The sequence below is a fragment of the Gopherus evgoodei genome, chromosome 2 (assembly GCF_007399415.2).
Source record: "Gopherus evgoodei ecotype Sinaloan lineage chromosome 2, rGopEvg1_v1.p, whole genome shotgun sequence".
In the NCBI taxonomy this organism is placed as follows: Eukaryota; Metazoa; Chordata; order Testudines; family Testudinidae; genus Gopherus; species Gopherus evgoodei.
In genome coordinates, this window is record NC_044323.1 from 148,722,887 (window position 1) to 148,743,934 (window position 21,048).

At 48.6% G+C, this 21,048-nt stretch overlaps 1 protein-coding gene across 1 annotated transcript; it reads left to right on the top strand.

Annotated features, from left to right (window-relative positions):
- Positions 1-236: 236 nt before the first annotated feature.
- On the top strand, positions 237-21,048 carry ASTL (astacin like metalloendopeptidase; the record flags this gene model as incomplete). Its single annotated transcript, XM_030549418.1, has 10 exons — positions 237-264; positions 1,007-1,068; positions 5,946-6,036; positions 6,601-6,718; positions 7,837-8,018; positions 9,345-9,426; positions 10,597-10,742; positions 19,528-19,656; positions 20,430-20,557; positions 20,830-21,048. Coding segments are annotated over 10 exons (1,089 nt in total), but the record flags the coding sequence as incomplete, so codon positions are not given.

The following is a 21,048-nucleotide window of genomic DNA, read 5'->3' on the forward strand; positions in this document are numbered from 1 at the left end:
CTGAAACTGAAACTGGAGTGGTGGTGAGTGGGTTAGATGCTGCTTGGGGTGGAATGGATGTGAAACCATCTTGATGGCTGTCCCTGACCTACCCCAAGGGTGGGGTGGGAGTGAAATCTCCAATCACTTATTTAATCTCTCTCCTTCTAGCTCTCCCTACAGGAGGCCTTGGCAACTCCCTCCAGCTCAGAAATCCTCAGCAACATGCTATTGGTTTGGCTGGTAATCCACCTGCAAGTGATGAGATCCTCAACATTAACCAAGGTGGGAAATCCCCTTGTGCTTTGAGGCATTTTTGTCTGCAGATCCCTCTGAAATCCATATGCTGGAAGCTCTCACTTGCTGGGACCTGTTCTGCTGGGGTGTCCATATGTCTGACCAGGAATGCCAGCTTTACACCAGCCAGTGTATGCCCTGTACACTTGGGCAGGCTCCCTGCCTCAGCTGGGGCTCTGCTGAGGGTGGCTTATCCCAGCAAGTCTCCAGTGTCTTGGTGTGGTATGGTGCCCCCAAGTCTGGGAATCCTGAGAACCACCCTGCCCAGCCCATCTCAGGCTGAGTTTAAGTGCCTCAGTTGGTGCACAAACCTTCTGAGGTCGAGCACCAGCAAGAGCTGCTATGTTTTCCACACTTGTCCCACTCCCCTCCAGACTTGGGAGTGGGCAATGGGATGCTGTGACAACACAAGCCATGAGAACAGTGGCCAAAAGAACATCAGACCCAATCTCCCCTGTAGGGGCAAGGGCAAGAGTGTTGGGTGGGGGAGGAGGGGAAAGTGAGTGACAGTAATGAAGCATGGGCAGTGGACAGCTGCAAATAGCTGTTTGGCTGCCAAGAAGCAGGTCCATGCAACTCCTAACAAACTGGCTGGGTGGAGCTTCCTCTCATCAGGATGCAGGGAATATTCTGACTCTGGGCTGGCTGCTCACCTGGTGATGTAAGCAGGTGAGGTACCTTCCCCCTGAGGCATGGGGTGATTCAAATGATGAGGATTCTCTACTTCCAGAGCTCATTCCTCCAGAAGCACCAGCGAGCAGCTTCCTGCTGGAGGGAGACATCGTCAAGGTGGTGAGTGACCCTCCAGGGGGTGAGGGGTGAATCCATTTGGAGGAGGGGTGGCTAACAAGGCAGGGTCATTGAGGTAATATCTGTTGGAAGATCTCTAACCCTGAGCAGAGTGCTGCTGGCAGAACTGGGTCAAGGACTGGGATCCCTACTGGTGTTCCCAACTGTAGGTCCATGCATTTGCTGCTGCAGCAGTCAAGCAAGATGCATGCCCTGCCTCCGGGAGAAGGGAAGCACAGAGGAGTAGTCAGCAGGGGCACAGACAGCCCTCTCAACTAGCTTAGTGTCTTGACTTTCCTTTTAAAACCTCACTAGCTGTGGTGGTGGCAAAGAGAACAAACTCAACGAGAGACTAGTTCCGCTGATGCAGAGATGTTTCACCCCCTTACCTATGGCTTGCAGAGGGCCTGAACAGCCCCACTTGTTTAATGAGCGCTAAATCAGCTATTGCGGTGTGACTTAGATATCAGCATTCACTATCTTTACTGCTCAGAGCATGTAAGAGAAGCAATACTGATGCTGGTGTTACAAAGTGTGGAGAGAATGACTCCTGGAGAGGTGGATGTGTCTGCTGTGCAGGGGGGTGACTGTTCATTTTTCTGTTTGGGAGGTTCGGGGGGGGGAGGTAGCTTCCAAAAGTCTGGGCATGGAGGTCCTCTGAGCCCTGCAGTGGTCCTGGTAGAAGATGAATTGACATGAAATTATATCAAATTATGAAGGAGGAATATAAAAAACACAAGCATGTAGGGATGAAATTAAGAAGACCAAAGCAACAAACAAGATTAAACATGGGGCATAAGAGTAACAAGAACACTTTACAAATACATTAGAAGCAAGATGAAGACCAAGGACCAGGTGGTAGAGAGATGCCTCAAGGAGGACAATACCAAAAATGCTGCATTGGCCAAAGTGTTAAATGTTTTTTCACCCAAAAAATTAGCAGTAATTGGATTACTAACATGGTGAATATAGAATATCAGGGTTGGGAGGGACCTCAGGAGGTATCTAGTCCAATCCCCTGCTCAAAGATCAATCCCAACTATTTTTTTGGCCATCAAGGATTGAACTTGCAACCCTGGGTTCATAGCTCTATACTCAAACCACTGAACTATCCTTCCAAACATCAGTGTAAATGGGGTAGGATCTGAGTCTAACATGGGGGACAAGTTAAGAATTAGGCCAGGTCTACATTACAGACCTCTGTTAGTATAACTATGGCATTCAGGGGTGTGAAATCCTGCCTGGAGACAGATGTCTCTGGGAGCAGCTCTCCTGTCAGTGTAGTAGCATCTTCAATAAAGTGGCACAGCTGCATCTGTGCTCCTGGACAAGCCCCAAAACAAGCTGGTTGTCTTGCATCCTAGAATACTTAAAGAATTAGCTGAAGAGATTTGAGTCATTAACGCTTATCTGAGAACTCAAGGAGAATGGAAAAGCAGCAAAGAATCCTGTGGCACCTTATAGACTAAAATGTCTGTTAGTCTATAAGGTGCCACAGGATTCTTTGCTGCTTTTACAGATCCAGACTAACACGGCTACCCCTCTGATACTTGACACCATGCAAGGAGAATGGAGAGATTCCCAGAGGATTTTAAAAGGGGGCAAATATTGTGCCTATCTACAAAAGAAGAATGACAATCCAGGGGATTGCAGACCAGTCAGCTTAACTTTGGTATTGTCATAACTCTAGTCCCAGATTTGGACCTTAGCGTCCAAAATATGGGGGTTAGCATGAAAACCTCCAAGCTTAGCTACCAGCTTGGACCTGGTACTTGCTGCCACCACCCAAAAAATTAGTGTTTTGGGGCACTCTGGTCCCCCTGAAAAACCTTCCCTGGGGACCCCAAGACCCAAATCCCTTGAGTCTCACAACAAAGGGAAATAATCCTTTTTCCCTTCCCCCCTCCAGGTGCTCCTGGAGAGATACACAGATACAAGCTCTGTGAATCCAAACAGAGTGACTCCCCCTCTCCGTTCCCAGTCCTGGAAACAAAAGCACTTTCCTCTTCACCCAGAGGGAATGCAAAATCAGGCTAGCAAACCCAACACACACACAGATCTCCCCCTGATTTCTTCCTCCCACCAATTCCCTGGTGAGTACAGACTCAATTTCCCTGAAATTTCCCAGAAAAGAAAACTCCAACAGGTCTCAAAGAGAGCTTTATATAAAAAGGAAGAAAAATACATACAAATGGTCTCTCTGTATTAAGGTGACAAAAAATACAGCGTCGATTGCTTAAAAGAATATTGAATAAACAGCCTTATTCAAAAAATACAAATCAAAGCACTCCAGCACTTATATTCATGCAAATACCAAAGAAAAGAAACCATATAACTTACTATCTGATTTCTTTGTCCTTACCCTTAGAAACAGAAGATTAGAAAGCAGAAACTACTTCTCCAAAGCTCAGAGAAAGCAGGCAGACAGACTAAGATCTCAGACACAAAATTCCCTCCACCCAAAGTTGAAAAAATCTGGTTTCCTGATTGGTCCTCTGGTCAGGTGCTTCAGGTGAAAGAGACATTAACCCTTAGCTATCTGTTTATGACAGGTATGCAGAAAGATAATAGAGCAAATTTTCCTCTAAGTGCTTGCAAACTGGCTAAGTGATAAGTCAGCATGGATCTGTCAAGAACAAATCCATCAAAGAAGGATTGTAGGTGTCCTTGACAGGATAAGAAGCCTTGTGACTAGGGATGAAGCAGTAATGTGATATATCTTGACTTTAGTAAGGCTTTTGACATGGTCTCACATGGCCTTCCTGTAAACCAAAGCAACTTAGCCTAGACAAACCTACCATTAGGCACTGGTTGGACAAGGGTACTCCAATGGTTCAGAGACCAGCTGGAAGGACATATTGAGTGGAATTCTGAAGAGATCTGTCCTGGCTTTAATTCTAATAAACATTTTAATAAATGATGCCGTGGAGAGTACACTTAACTTGTGGTGGATACCACGCTGAGGGGGGTTGCAAGCACTTTGGAGGACAGGATTAGAATTCAGAATGATCTTGCAAAACAGCCTGAAAGAAATAGGATGAAACAGTATAAAGAAGGAATGAGTTGCCCCAAATACAAAATGGGAAATGCCTGCCTAGGAAGTACTACAGCAGAAAAGGCTCTGGGAGTTAGTGGATCTCAAACTTAATGAGTCATCAATGTTTGTGTTGCTTTTTGCAGCAATATTACATCATTCTGGGATGTATTGGCAGGATTGCTGTAAGCAAGACATAAGTAGCTTTCCACTTTCCACAGCACTGAGTAGGACCCTACCAAATTCATGGTTCATTTTGGTCAATTTCAGTCATAGGATTTTAAAATGGTAAATGTCATGATTTCTGCTATTTAAACCTGAAATTTCAGTGTTGTAACTGTAGGGATCCTGACCAAAAAAGGAGCTGTGGGGTGGTCACAAGATGGGTGTGTGTGTGGGGGGGGGGGAGTTACAGTACTGCTACTCTTACTTCTGCATGGCTGCTAGTGGCAGTGCTGCCTTTAGAGCTGGGCAGCTGGAGAGCAGTGTGCTGCTGGCTGGAAGCCCAGCTCTGAAGGCCGAGCTGCTGCCAGCAGCAGTGCAGAAGTAAGGGTGGCACAGTGTGGTATTGCTGCCCTTACTTCTGTGCTGCTGTTGGTCAGACACTGCCTTCAGAGCTGGGTGCCTGGCCAGTAGCTGCCACACTCCAGCTGCCCAGCTCTGAAGTCAGTGCAAAAGTAAGGGTGGCAATACTGTGATCCCCCCACCAAAAAACCTTGTGACCCCCCCACAACTCCCCTTTGGGTCAGAACCACAATTTGATAAATGCTAGTCTCTCCCATGACATCTGAATAGCATAGGTTAAAAGCACTCCAAGGGGGAAGACCAGACTTCAGTCCATGACATGTTGTTCATGGCCATGAATTTGATATGGTCTTACTGATAAGGCTTCAGCTGCAGTATTCTGGTCACTACACTCCAGCAAAGATGTGGACAAATTGGAGAGAGTCCCCAGAAGAGGGGAAAAAATGAATAACTATCTAGAACACATGGGTTTATTTCTTCTAGAGAAGACTGAGGGAGATAGGCCTTCAAGTATGTAAAAGGCTCTTATAAAGAGGTAGGCTGATAAAGTGTTCTCCTTAACACTGAGGACGGGACAAGGGGCTTAAATTGTAGCAAGGGAGACTTAGGAAGTTTGTCCCTAATGTCTAACCTAACTGTCAGGGTAGTTGGTTTGTTCCAGTATTTACCTAGGGAGATTGTGGAATCTGTCATTGGAGATTTTTAAGAACAGGTTAAGCTAACACCTGTCACAGGTGGTCTAATAACATGTGAGTGCAGGGGACTGGACTGGGATGACCTATTGAGGTCCCTTCCAACCCTGCATTTCTGACTTTAGGGCTTGCCAATACTTCTCAAGCTGAGCAGAGGGCTTGCTAGAACATCTCCTGTGAGATTCTGGCTGAAGCAGTATTCAGCTCCAAGGACCTGATGAAAGCAGCACCTGGTTCAGGTGTCAGCCACGTGAGCTGCATTGTCATGGCTTTATGGGGGAGCGTGTGCACATACAATAACCACTTCACAATGCAAGCACAGCAGCATTAGAGGGGGCTCTCACTGCAGAGGATATGAGATTGCTTCTCCTTGTGGTTCACTCCATGTCCTTCCCTCTGTTCCCAGTACAGCATGTGCAGCTTGCAGCAGCTAGTACAGTTAAATTGTATTAAGTGGCAGCCAGTGACTAATCTTGACTGGCTGGTAATGGGTGTTCAGGGAAGAACATAGTATGGGCACACTCAAACTTGGCAGGTTCCTCTAGTCTTGGTGGGACTACTGGTTGGAGAGTCCAATCCTAGGAACACCTGCCCACCAAACCAGCTTGTTTCTCTTTCTCCTGCTCCAGAGCCCTTTCAGAGTGTTTTCATCTGCAAGCCCAAAATGGCCAAAGAGAAGAGGAACTGTCCAAATTCCCTACATCATCTCCTACAAATATGGTAGGTGGTGTCTAGTGCTCAGAAGCCCTCTCCTGGAGGGCACATTCCATGTCTGAGGTGACCAGCTCTAGCTAGAGACCCCCAGGAAAATCCCTGGGGTGCAGAAAGGTGCCTATAACAAGTAGCAGTTGGCCTTTGGCACTACAATGCTGACAGCTGAGAACAAAGTAACCATCTTGCCTATCTGGCTGGAGTTTCTCTCCCATGCAGCTGTAGGAACACACACTTGGTGCTGCCTGGCCCTCTCTGGGAGGGGTTTCACTAGGGACTAATCACTAACTTATCAGACTTCCTACACCAGTTTGGCGCTGGCTTGTTACCAGTTCCAGAGTGCTCCTGTCCCTCCAGGAACCCTGAGTGTTCCAGCTGGATGCTGGAAATAGCCACCTGGTGTTGAGCCACTTGTCTGTTTACATGGCATTCCGCTGCCCATCACCTGACTGGAGTAGCTACAGTTACTAGAAGGAAAACTGGTAGGGCTAGAGCTCCATGGCTCAGATGGCTGCCGTGATGCAAGTGAGTCCTCTAGGTGATGTGACACTGAAGCACCTCTGTTCTCCCCAGACAAGCCTAGTGTGAAGATCATCAAGGAAGCATTTGCAGACTTTGCAAGGTTCACATGCATCAAGTTTGTTCCCTACTCGTATCAGAGAGATTTCATCTCCATCATGCCAATGTCTGGGTTAGTATTGAGCCTGAGCAGGTAACTTAACTACCTCCGAGGTAGTGCAGTAAAACCTCTCGCTTGCTTCCTGCTCATGCATCCAGGCTTTACCTTATGGTTGTCCCATACTGCCTAAGCAAACTCCTCTTTGGCTGGTATCAATCAACCCCTCATCTGAAAGTCTGATTCCCCTCCAGTAAAATTCCTGAAGCAAGCCCCAACTCCTCCTAAGAAGCTGGGGAGCAGCACAGAACTCTCTGCTGAAGAGAGAGCTAGCAGAAACTCACTGGTGCTGTCCTACAACCCCCTGCTAGCCAGCAGCAAGAACTTCACCTAGGCCCTTTAGCACCAAAACATGGGTTCCTCCTACTTGAGCTGTAGTAGAAGTTGTAGCCTCTTGACAAGACATTGGAGTGGGAAATGATGCTCCTAGCCAGTGTAACATCCCTCTTCTCCTAGGTGAGAGCAGCCCATCCAACATGCTGGAAGTATCCAAATTCAGCAGGGACTGAACTGGGGGGCTTGGCACTGAAAGCACAGCTGAAGTGACAGGTGCCTGAGCAGTACCACAGTCCCTCCATAGGTGGATCTTCCAGTGTCAGGGGTGATCCCTGCAGTCCTAGGAACTCAAGTCAGATCTCTTCTTCCCAGCACAGGAGCCCTCAGCAGTCTTTCTGCTCATGTAATGCCCCCTCCTAGCCCCCAAGCTCTTGGGCAAAGGGCTTGCCAGCCATGTGACAGAGCAAGGCTGTCAACTCCAGCAGGTACCATGGATGGGGTGGAGGTGGCTCTGTTCCCTGCATTGGGTCAGCAGAACTCCTACTGAGCTGAATAGCAAAGCTGTCATATGGGGCAAATTCTCCAATGCCAGGACAGTCTCTAGCTTGGCACTGCCCCTTCTGGCTTGTAGAGATGCTACTAACTCTCAAACTGGACCTGTCTGAAGTCCAGATCCTGCCCTTGGTGGGATTTACACTGGTATAACCAAATCGGGGCAATTCCTGATTGTGAAAGCTGCATGGATGGGCTAAGTTCCGCAGCCTCCAGCTTTCCTGCCTTAGTCATGTTTCAGGGGCTGTTCTGCTTGGCAGGGTGCCCCCTCCCCTCCCCGAACATCTGTCTCTTGTTCACACTAGGTGCTTCTCCAGCGTTGGACGCACTGGTGGGATGCAGGTGGTCTCCCTAGCACCTGCTTGCCTCAGAAGGGGGAAAGGGGTGACTCTGCACGAACTCATGCATGTGCTGGGTTTCTGGCATGAGCACTCCAGAGCTGACCGGGACAAGTACATTAGAATCTCCTGGAATGAAATCTTGACTGGTAAGTCCTCCCCTCTGCTGCCTGAGTGTCTCCATTCCAGATGAGCTCTCCTAAAAGCAACTAGTAATTTGGAGAAAGATTGCAGAAGTTGGAAGTAGCTTGTTTCCATTCTGTACCTCCATAGCTGATCAAATGCATTCCTTTGGGGGAAAGCTAAAGGAGTCTCCTCTAAACCTCACTGCTAACAGCCCACACTCCCACACACTGGGGATATCCAGTGTAGGATGGTGATATTGCATGTAGAATTAAACTCCAGTTTCATTTGGGTGGGAGTACATGTGCAGAACAAATCCCCAAACCTGGAAACACATGAATAGGAGATGCTGGACTTCAGAGCCTTTCATTAAGAACCAAAGCCACTTAGAATAAGCATAGTCCCTCCTGGTATGTTAGATTGCCCCAATCAGAGTAAAAAATTCATGTCTGCTAATTTAACTGCATCTTGCTAGTCTCTTGTGTCTTGAGGGACCAGAAGAGCTGCAATTGGAAGGGCATCAGTTTTGCCTTGCAGTACCCTCTTGTCAAGGTTTCTTTCCCCACTCTGAACTTTAGGGTACAAATGTGGGGACCTGCATGGGCACTTCTAAGCCTAATTACTAGCTTAGCTCTGGTATACTGCCACCACCCAGAATTCCAGTGTCTGGGGACTCTCTATTCCCCCAAAACTTTCCCCCTGGGTTGCCCTGAGGGACTTCACCAATTCCCTGGTGAACACAGATCCAAACCCCTTGGATCTTAAAACAAGGAGAAATTAATCAGGTTCTTAAAGAGCTTTTAAAGAAAGAAAGAAAAGGTAAAATATCTCTGTAAAATCAGGATGGAAAATGCTTTACAGGGTAATCAGATTCCTATAGACCAGAGAGGTCCCCACTAGCCTTAGGTTCAAAGCTACAGCAAACAGGTAAAATCCTTCCAGCAAAAATAAACCTTTACAAGTTGAGAAAACAAACATAAGACTAACACACCTTGCCTGGCTAATTAGTTTCAAGTTTGAAACATGAGAGACTGATTCAGAAAGATTTGGAGAGTCTGGATTGATGTCCCATCCCTCTCAGTTCCAAGAGCGAACAACCACCAAAACAGAGCACAAACAGACTTCCCTCCACCAAGTTTGAAAGTATCTTGTCCCCCGATTGGTCCTCTGGTCAGGTGTTAGCCAGGTTTACCGAGCTGCTTAACCCTTTACAGGTGAAAGTTAAGGGTTAATGCCTCTGTTTATGACACCTCTGTACAGCAGCAGCACTTGTACAAGTCCTAGTCCATTCTCAATGAGGCTAGGGTAATAGGCTGTGGGAGTAGATCTGTTACACTCCTCTTGCCTTACAGGCTTTGAAATTAACTTCATGAAATCCTGGAACAGCAACATGTTGGTGGACTATGACTATTCCTCAGTCATGCACTATGGCAGGTAAGCACCATGCAAGCACTCGGGTGGAGTCAGGCCAGTGGCAGTGCTCCTGAGGCTGCCAGCTTGTTCTCCATAACTCAGCTTTCAGTTTGCTCTTAAGGATGCAAGCAGAAACCACTTTTAAATGTGGAAGGAGTGTAAACCAATGCAGTGGTGCCTGCCTGAGTCTGTAGAGAGCCCAAAATAGTTGAGGGGCAAACTGCCCCGTTCATCTGAGATGGTTAACTCAGGTTCCCAATGACTATAGCAGTGCTAACTATTTCCAGGGGTGGCTCTAGACATTTCGCTGCCCCAAGCACGGCAGCATGCCGCGGAGGGAGCTCTGCTGGTCACAGGTCCTGTGGCTCCGGTGGACCTCCCGCAGGCATGCCTGTGGATGGGTCCATGATCTTGTGGCTCCACCAGAGCCGTGGAACCAGCAGACCCTCTGCAGGCATGCCACCAAAGGCGGCCTGCCTGCCACCCTCCTGGTGACTGGCAGAGCACCTCCCCGCAGCATGCCACCCCAAGCACGAGCTTTGTGCTGGGGCCTGGAGCCGCCTCTGACTATTTCTCTGCTATCAAAGCATATAAGTCATGTTCTCTCAGCTGTGAGTGGCATGTCACATTAGTGTCATGAATGGGTGGTGCTTGGGAGGGAGCCACCTCTTGATCAGAGCCAGGAAGAGTACTTACTTCAAGGTACTTCATGACCCTGATCACCATATTTGGGGTCGGAAAGGAAATTTCCTCCAGGGCAGACTGGCAGAGGCCCTGGAGGTTTTTTGCCTTCCTCTGCAGCATGGGTCACTTGCTGGAGGATTCTCTGCATCCTGAGGTCTTTAAACCACAAGTTGAGGACTTCAATAACTTAGACATAGGTTAGGGGTTTGTTACAGGAGTAAGTGGATGAGATTCTGTGGCCTGCGTTGTGCAGGAGGTCAGACTAGATCATAATGGTCCCTTCTGACCTTTGAGTCTGAGAATAGAAGGAGAATGAGTCTGGACAGATGCTTCTGTCCACCAGACAGAATAGGGAAGCTTCTAACAGCCTCTCAAGTTACCTTGCCTGGTATTCTGAAGCTACCTTTCACCACTACACTCAATGTAGAATACACTGCTTGGAAGATCACTGCTTCTCCATGAACTACTTGGCCTCCTGACAAATTATTCTTCACTTCTTAATTCTAGGTATGCCTTTAGTATGACCGGCTTGCCCACCATCATACCACTCTCCAATCCTTTTGTCGCTCTTGGACAGAGGCGGAATCTGAGCAGTTCGGACATTGCCAGAGTCAACAAACTATACAAATGTTCTCCAACTTTGACAGAATCAGGTAGGGAGGAGCTGGGTGCCTTCTGTGCCTAAAGGGCTCTCCTAGGGGAGGTGCATAGTGCATTGTGGGGGTAGTAGTGCTTCAAAGCACTTTGGCACAAACCTTTTGTGAGTGCCTGGAGAGTGGGTTCTCCTGTGGGAACAGCTAGGTTTGGGGAGGTGGTAGGGCCTGAAGGGGAAGTGGTGGCGCAGGATCAGGGCCCACATCAGAATAGGGGTATGGAGGCACTCTGGATTAGAGTGGGTAATTAGCTACAGAACAGATGCTACATGAGTCCATCTTATAGAAGTAGTAACATGCACTTGGCATTAGTGTACTGCAGCCATCCTTGGCATGTGGCGTAACATGACAGTTGAGACAATGTAGGTACATGAGTGGATCTCTGCTAAACAACTTCTTTCCAGAAAGCCCAACTGAAAGTACTACCCAAGAGAATATAATGGACTTCCTCTCTAATGAGCTGGAACCTTGCCCAACAGAAGGGGAAATCAAAGTATCCACCCCCTCTCCCACTGCAGGAGCCTCCTCTCCAGGAACCAAACCCCCTGAAACAGTCCAATCTGCAAGGAGGCCTTCTAGACAAATGACAAGTGCACCTACAGCATGGACAGAGGAGATCACGGGCAGAACTGCAATGGATGGTGAAGGCCTAAATGTCCCACTGGCTGAACATCCCATAATGGAGTCAGAGACATTTGAACCTACAAGAATGTCTACCCATGGCATAACTTATCTGGAGGCTACTGGGAAGCCCCCTCCACTTCACATGGACATAGGGACTATAGGCACTGAGGGGAAACCTCTGATTCCTACAAGGGGAGCTTCAGTCCTGGGAACTGCATCCATTAAAAAGCCTGACTTTACTACAGTAATGGCCGCTCCTGCTTGGCTCTCAGAAGAGACAAGTCACCATAGGAAGGCAGCAGAGGGACTAGGTACTAAAATTCCTACAGATGCTCTTGCAGGGCTTGCATTCCCAAAACTGGTATCTCCTGCAAGAGTAGCCCCTGTGGAGACAGGGGGCACTAGGCCAAGTGATGTGGGAATAGCAGAGACTACAAGCATCCAAGGAACAGAGCTGGCCTATCACTCTACCTATCTGGTACAGAAGGGGCCCTCTCCAGCAACTGAAGTTGGAGTGCTGACCTTGTCTTCAGACCAAACACAGTCTCTGGAGAGTCAAACTGAGTTGGCCACAGCAGAGATCACCAGCCCCTCGGAGAGTTTAGGGACCTATACAGCACATCTATCTCTGGGATCAACACCCCCTGAGCAAGTACATGCCACAGAAACCCCACATCCAACCAGCACTGAGAAATGGACCACGAACTTAGCCAGACTGAGTGACAAATACATAACCACCATGGCACTCACCAGGACCAGGTCTGCCCCAACTTGGGAGACTCCCTCTGTAGAAATGGAGACTCGCACTGTGAGTTATGCTATAGAGCAGACTTCTCTGCTACCCCCTGTACAGAACTGGACCAGCAGCCCAACTAAGCAGGGAAACCAGTCTGCAAGCAGCCAGGCATACAGCCCAGGGAGTCATGAGCAAAGCACCATTGCCATTCCTACCAGTGGCATTACAGAGACTGAGCCCACAGAAATGACGCAACCTACATCATTAACTACTTCCTTTGAGATGGTTCAGAACCACACAATTTACCCAGTGCAAATAAGAGTGCATGGGGCTACAACTAGGCATAAAAAAGGTATAGCCTTGTCTTTATCAGAAATGGAAACCTCCTATAGAGCGCCTCTGACAAAAGCTACCACTTCCATGGAGACCCAAGCTGAGCTGGGATTTGTAGAAGCCACAAAAATCAAAGCCAGTTACCAGCATGGCTCTCCTAGCCTAATAGAGGGGACTCGCTTTCCAGTGACCAAAGTGAAAGATGCTGAGTGTGCTACAGAAGCAGAGACCCTTCCAGTGGATTGGGGCTCCCAAGCCTCTGAACCAGCTGAGATTGGTATGCAAGCAACTAAAACCAACTACAGAAATAAAGAGAGGGTGCACACTAATACATTATTTCCTGTTGGAGGAACGTCACCCACAGCAATTGGACCCACATACACAACACCCTCTCTAGAGGCTTCTGAAAACCCAATAACAAACCCACCCGATGCAGGGCCTGAAGAAGCCACAAGAAGTGAAGCTAGAAACGAAGCTACCTTGTCCACAAAAAGATCACCTGAGATGGGGGTACAAGAAGCCAGTAACACTCCTACAAACAGAAGGAGAGGACTAACTTATACACCTGCTTCTATGTTAACATCCTCCCCAGCAACTGAACTTAAATTCATGGAACATCCTACAAGGAAAGTGTCAAGCCTGGAAACTCCAGTGGCTCAAGCCAGTGGAGCAAGTGAGATGGTAATTACAGGAGTCTCTCCTGCTTGGACTGAAGCTAAAGACCAATTTAGCTCTTCTGCAACAAGGGAGGCAACACTCTTTCCAATGAGCAGTGCTAGAGAGATGTATTCTCCTCAGATTATCCAGTCTGCCAGCTTACCTGAGATGGAGATAAAGGAACACGGAGTCCCTTCCAGAACGGGAGCTGGACTAGTCTCATTTACCCCTCCACAGTCAAGGCCAAGGACTGCACCGGTGCCATCTATAGAAATGCTTGAGCTGACAGTTCCTGAGAAACTGACCCCTGTCCATACTGAACCCACAACTAACCAAGCCCAAACTGAGGTAAAAAATACCAGTCTAACCTTAGTGGGTGAGATGCCTTTCTTACAGACTAAGCCCACCAAAGCAGCATATCCTACAGAGGGACCCTTGCCACTGCAGACTTTGCCACAGATGTTCAGCTCAATTGAACTAAGTCTCAAAACTTCAAGGAAGCAACAAATGCATGCAGCTGTGCATTATGGGGAAAGCCTCACACCCCTGGAAAGGATCCCTACAGCTTCCATTTCTGCATGTGAGCTGTGCCGTTCTACAAAAACTCTATCCACTCAAGGTTCTGAGACACCTAAACAGAGATCAGAGGAAGCGAAAGGAAAAACCTTCCCTCTCCTCATGGGATCAACACTGCCTGCTGAAAATGAAACCTATACAAACCCTTCTGCCATGGAAATTTCTGAAAGCCATGCAACTGAGCTACAAACTACAGACATGTCATTATCTCAACTGCCTCACTCCTTCCACATAGAAGGAACAAGCTTTCCTATGGCCAACCCGTTGGAAGCTGTGAAGACTCCACTGCTGGGCACGTCGGAGACATCAACCAGTCACTCCATTCTCACCTGGGAACCCATAGCCCAAGTAGAGTACAGAAAGCAAATGATGACTCAGTTCCCAAAGACAAGCCCATTGAATGCAGAGCATTTGACCAAAATAGCCTCTTTGGAGGCCACAGCTGAGTCTGGGCTTGTGGAAACTACTGGCACGGGCATGGAAGCTAAAGAACCTGGTTCTCCAGCAGAGAGAACCTCCCTTCCACTGAGTGAAGCCCCAGAAGTAACAGTCTCTCCAGAGACTTCCACAACCAACTCAGCTGAAATGGGTGTTCAGGAAGCAATAAGCACCCATAGAAAGAGAAGCAGATGGGCCAGTCACACCGCTCATTCCATAGAGAGACTTTCACAGGCTGCAACTGAACCCACATATGTAATGGTCTCTGAGGAACCTGGCAACCCACCAATCAGCCCAGACTATCAGACTGCAGAAGTCATGAGCACTAATGCTGGAAACCAGCAGAAATTGTCAGTATCCAGCAGCAGAACTGGGATGGGAGCCCAAGAATTCAAAGATGAGCCTAGGAAGGAAGGAAGAAGACCCAGCCCTACACTCCCTTCTGTGGGAAGAAGAGAGATGGCTCCACTTCTAGGGACTCTAAAGAGTAAAGTCATGCTCCTTCAGGGAAGTAGGCTCAGGAAAGGCCTGTTCCCCTTGAAACAAACCCAACCATTTCTGGGAATGAAGTCTACTGAATCAGTGACAACCACAGAAGAAGCTCCACTCCTCATGGAGACCTGGCAGCTGCTCCAAGCACAGACAGGCCCCAATGTTCCTTCTATGCTTTCCCCAAGAACAGAGCAGGCCACAGGGGCTCATCCTGCTATGGAGGAGACTTCTCTACCCCCTCCACAACTGACTCCTGCCTCCCCTGAGTCAAACAAGCTCATGAGCTACAGAGAAACATATGCCACAAGCCTCCATGGAGAGGAGGCTGCACCAAGTCTCTTCCTTGTAGAGAGAGCTCCCTCAGCAAGAACTGCCAGTCACATCCCCCATCCTCTAGAGCCCTGGGGGAGCAGGACAAGCCACCCAGTTGAAATGGGAGTACAGGAGGCTGAGAGCTATGGAAAGAAAGGTAGTGAGTTCAGGCCTGCTCTCTCTCCTGCCAGGGAGAGAGCACCTGCAGTAACTGAACTGTCTTGTACAATGGTGCTGGTTACAAAAGCAATAGAGGATCAAGGGATGGAGATAGAAACACATATGCAAGGAACAGAAGGTAGAGGGCAGCCTGCTGCCCCTACAACAGAGGGAATGGTACCTGTGGACACTGAAACAATGGGAGTGTATCCCTTTCCAGAGGCACTTTGGACTCAACCCACTAATGTGACTGAGGTGGTGGGTACAAAAGCCCCAAGTAGCTCCAGAAAAGGGGGCAGAGGAGGAATTTCTAGGCTGACTCCCACTAGAATGCCAGCAGCAGCAACTGAGAGCAACTTGAAACCTTCAAAAGTAACATCCACCACAGGGCACCTTGAGACCCAAACCATCAGCCCCACCGAGATGGCAAGGATGAAAATCCCATTCAGCCAAAAGAAAGTTTGCTTGACGACAAAAGAAATTAACTTGCCAGTGACTGAAGTGGCATATGGCCAATTCCTGGAGGCTCTGACCAAAACCACTACTCAAGCTGTGCTGGGGCTGCAAGAAGTCCAGAAAAGCCCTAACAAGCAGGGTAGGGTGTCTGTAATGCCCTCTCTAGAGACACCCAAGGTCCCAGTAACACATCCAAGCACTAGGACTGCAAATACTACAAGCATTGGTGCTAGTCTCCATGATACCTCACATGTTCTGAGCATATCAACTGATATGTATGTACAAGAAGCCACAAGCGGCCATGGACCAAGAAAGGGAGGACACCCCTACACCGCCACTCCTGCTGGCACATGGCCTGTAACAAGGGAGTCAGAACATAGAGGGCATCCTACCAAGGAAACCCTTGTTCAGGAAACTCAATCAATCGGCCCACCTGGGAGAGGGGCTACAGAAACCACTTCCATGCAGACCAGAACCCAAAACTTCTTGAACACTGAAGAGGGAACACCCATTGCAGACACTGCTACTGAAGTGGTGCATTCCACCAGGGGGATGCTGCTTCTGGAGGCTCCTGAAAATAAGACTGTTGGTCTAAGAGAGCTGGCAAAGGAAGAAACTAGTAGTTACAGAGAGGAAGGTGGTCTGTCTACTACCCATCCTCTGATTTCAAATACCCTAAGCACTGAAACTGAACAAGTGCAGTCTACACAAGTAAATGAGCAGATGCTTCCTGAGAACTGGCCCACCAGTCACCCTGAACAGGGGACAGGCAAACCCACAACTAACACAACCCAAACAGGTGGAGAATATACTAGTCTAACCTCAATGGGTGGGGTGCCTTCCCTAGAAGCTGAGACACACTGGTTTGATCTTGCAGAGGGAACCTCACTGCAGCAGGCTTCACCACATCAAACTTTCAGCCCAATTGAATTGCAAATTGGAACTCTAAGCAGCCAAAAAACACCTGCAATGATCCTTCACTCAGAAGAATATAGCCAAACACCAAGGTCCACAGAAGGGATGCAACCTGCAAAAACAGAAGGTTTAGAACTACAAGGGCTTTTTACAAAGTCTGTATCCGCACAGTCTCCTGAGACCCCAACATCAAGACTAGAGGTCAGTGTCTTCCACAGAAAGAGAGGCAAAGGAAAACCCTCTCTGTTCTCTATAGGAACAACAATGTCTGCCGAAAATGAGACTTACTTGCTATCTTCTACCAAGATAGCACTTGGTACAGAAGCTTTAGCAGGTCAAACCACCAGCCAAACTGAGCTGGGAATTACCGAAGTTTCACTAGCACAACTTGGCTCTCCTACACCTGCAGAGAGAACAAGCTTTCCAGGGGCTGAGGCAACAGAAGCTGTGAATAAAGTTCCCAGCAACAGTACAGAGACCAGGGAACCAATTCCAACAGCAAGGACTCCATCTGCAGGAACTGAAGTCACAAGACAGTCTTATTCCACTACAGTGAAGTCTGCTGAGACCCCTAGCAGCCCAAGTGAGAGGAGGGGGTACACAGCTACAAGTGGCTATAAAAAGAAAAATGGAGAACAAGCCTATGCCCATTCTCCTACTGGAAGCATGTCTCCTGCAGGAAGTGACACAACTCATACTGGTCCCTCCCTGTGGCCTTCCTACTACCAAACTGCACTGGCTTCCACAGAGCCTGTGAAGACTCGAATAGAGTCTGGCACTCCATCTCCTGTTGGAGGAATTCCATCTGGAGAGGTGGAACCTACACATATTGGATCTTCCCTTGAGACCCAAACCCCAAGCCCACCGGCAGGGGGCAATGGAGGGAAATACATGCTCTCTGCTAATGGAGGTGTAACACCCGTGAGTTACTGGGATCTGGGAAATATCTCTGCCCCAGAACGGCACTTGAGTCTATCTGAGAAATGGGCTATCAACACAACTAGACTGGCCAATGGTGAACAGTCAACTCCACAAGCACAGGCTCACAGAGAGAGAACTACCACCCTCTCTGCAGTGGGAGTGATGCCAACCCCAGGCACTAAAGAAGCACATGGCATAAAAGTGACTCATTTGAAACAGGCTTTTCAAAAGCACCCTGGTGACCTGTTTGCAGTGGACCCAGAGCTCCTACACCTTGTTGGCAAGAGGTCCTTGCCAGATCTAGGGGAAAGCCCAGCCCTGCCCCATGACAGCAATCCAGATCTCAAAGTGATCACTCTCTCCCATGGAGACAGACCAATGCAGAGTCCCCTGCTCTCAAACTCTCTAGAAAAACTAAGGGCAAAGGTTCTAGAAGCATTCCAAAAGAAACACATCCTGTTGCCAGAATTTAAAGTGTCCCCAATCACCAGATTATACCCAGCTGCCAAAGAGATCAAGAGTGTTCCTTGGCTTGAGACCAGTGCTGCCGCTGCTGCTCCTGACCATAAGCATGGGCTCTTCAGACCTAAAGAGCGTCTCTTCTCGGACAGGAAAAAGACAACTAGCCTGACTCCATTCCTGCTTTCTGCTGAAGCAGTGCTGGCAACAGCACCTCCTGCCATGAACAAGCCTATTGCAGCTCCTCTTCCCAAGAGGCAGTCTAGCTCTGGTAAAGGTGCCCATCACATCCTACCAGCTCAAAGGGCTACAGTGCAGCCTGCCTGGCAGGTCTGTGACTTTGAAAAGGACTTGTGTAGCTGGCAGCAGAGCAATGCTGATGACTTTGACTGGATACTTACTGGGGAGAGACCTTCTGCTAGATCAGCAATTGGTGGCAACCTCTCTGAAGAAACCCATTCTCCCTCCAGGGGTAAGTTCTGCTATCTCTTGGCAGGTCTCTGAGCAGTGGGTTGGCAGTAACTGTGCCATGGGATCCAGGAGTGACCTGCTTAACCAGCCCTTGTGGAGAGTAGGTCAAGTACCACAACCTTATCAGCCAAGTCCATGCAGCCAAACACCTGGGGAGTCTCCATTGGGACAAACTAGTGTCAGCTGCCATGGTAGCTTTTCCTTCTGGTGACTGGCAGTCTGCTTCACAGGAGGAAAGGAGCCATGCCAGACAGAGCATGCTGCCCTCTGACCAGCACTGATTGGCTGATTAATCACAGGGAAAACTCCTCCTCTTGCAAGAGGGCTGGAAGTGCCCAGCCTTGCACTTGGTTATAGGCCTGGGAGGACCAAAGTAGCTGGTACAACTCAGCCCTATTCTCTCTGACCTCAGTCCTGGCAGGGGAGGGGTGGTGGTGTGTGGTTTGGTGTTTTTTTGCAAGAGTGGAAGCTGAGCAATGGGAATAGAAGGGACTCTAGGGTTTTGTGAGTCAAGTAACCCAACTATCCTGACTCCATTTGGAGAACAGAAGTCTTAAGACCACTCAGTAGAAAGCAGGGTGTGGAGTCTAGCTTTGGAGACTTTTTTTTTCCCAGAGGGGCCCTGGCAAAACCAGGGTGACCAGATGTCCCTATAAAAATTGGGACAGTCCTGAATTTTGGAGCTTTTTCTTACATAGGCATATATTACCCACCCCCCAATCTTTCATACTTTCTGTCTGGTCACCCTAGGCAAAACTAATGATGAGCAGAGGTGGTATTCCACATCTAAGTTCTGAGGCTCTCATGCATCCTAAAACAATGCAAGGCATGAACCATCCCCTAACTTCCTTTGCAGCTCACTTAATAGCTAAAACTTAGTAACTCTGGGGAGCAAGCAGTGCTAACATGGACAGATGCCCTCTACAGGTGTCCACCTCTCCAAATGGAATGGGACTTCTACAGTATCCATATACTCAGCCCACCACAAGCCAAGAACTAGACTCCTGAAAGCCTAACCCTAAAGCCATTTGGAGGATGCAAATTCTCACTTCTGGGTTACAAAACCCTTAACCCCATACATGGCTGAATTACCAGCTCTGTGCCTTGTTCAATCTCATATACATGCACTGACACCTGGCCTGTCTGCTTGCTACCATGGCAGGAAGAAATTCCCTTAACAGGGTAGGGGCAATCAGGGAGGATTACTACATTTTGATTCAACTTGTCTTCCACCAGGCGGTTACATCTCCCTGAAGTCCCCTTCTGCCAGACAAACCACAGGACATAAGACTTCTCTAATCAGCCCCATCCTGCATAGGATTGGATGCATCCACTTCTGGTACAGCCCCCTGGGCTCTGTCATGGGTAAGCCTGGCCTTGTGCTTCTGACCAGACTTGAGAGAATGTAAAACTGACTAAATCAATATTCGCAGCAAACTTGGTCTTAATAAGCACCTGCTCTACCACATCCTGGCTGAGGGCTCCCAGTTGGGGAAAGGAGGTGGGGCAGGACTGGCCCCTGAATTCTCAGCACAGCACTGCATGGCTTTGTCTGGAGCTCTAACAGATGCTTCCCATATTAGGCCTTTGGAAAAGCTCCCCCAGAGGCCTAAGCCTGTGTCTAGATCAGTGGCTTTCAAACTGTCAGGACCCCAGAGTGGGTCACAACTCCCTTTTTTAATGGGGTTGCCAGCACTGGCATTAGACTTGCTGGGGTCCAGGGCTGAAGCCTGAGCCCTGCTGCCTGGGGGAAGAGTCCTTTGGGTGGTGGGACTGAGGTTATAGGCCCAACCTGGGGCTGAAGCTTTGGCCCCTTTCTTGGTCTCAGTTGTCAGATGGGGGTTGCATTGCAATGATACTTGAGAACCCCTAGTCTAGGTGATCATGTGTCCCATGCACACAATGCCTTTTTGGTGTAAGTGCATGGTATGTCTAGTGGTGGCCACTATACTAGCTAAACATTTGCCGTTTTATACCTGAGCTACAACATGGTGGAAGTGACTATTCCTATGATTAGCCTATAACTCATCTGCAGGGAGCTTTAGGGAGGGGACAGGGACCACATTTGGTTTGTTGTTGGCCTTTATCAGAGTTCATAGCCTGTTGGCACTAGTTGCTTGCTTGAATTCTCTCACCAGGCACAATAAACATCTATATCAAGTTGGCAGATGCCCCTGAGTGGCACAGAATCTGGTCTGCCAAGGGGAAGCAGGGCAGAGACTGGCATCAGGTAGGAGTGGAGACATCCGTGTCACAGAAGCTGCAGGTGAGAGCCCCTCTGGGTTGGTCTTAAGTCTCTGCTATCTCTGGGTGGGGAGGGAGGAAGCCATATGGTGGTGGTCAGGAGGCTCTTTTAGGAAGATGCCTGCCTGGTAGCTTAAGGGGAAAGTTGTGCCCACTCTGCTGCCACCTACAGATCCCTAGCTGAGAAGGCTGTGGGAACTAGGTATGTGCCATAAACAGCAACACTTCCTGCTTTGAGTTGGGCTGCGTGAGTGCCAACAGCCATGATCCACTGACATCTCTCTCCTCCTGCAGGTGATGGTGGAAGGTGTCATTGGCCCGGATGCAGGGAGTGATGTTGGCATTGATGACCTGTCTGTCTGTGTGGCAGAGTGTCAGGGAGGTTGTGATGAGCTGATTGCTTTATACAAAAAGTGAAATGAGCAACCAACAAAATAAACCTTTTTAAAATGCAAAATGGTCCAGAATCTTTCATGGGGCTGAACTGATCAAACCTTGGTCAACTTAGGCTGA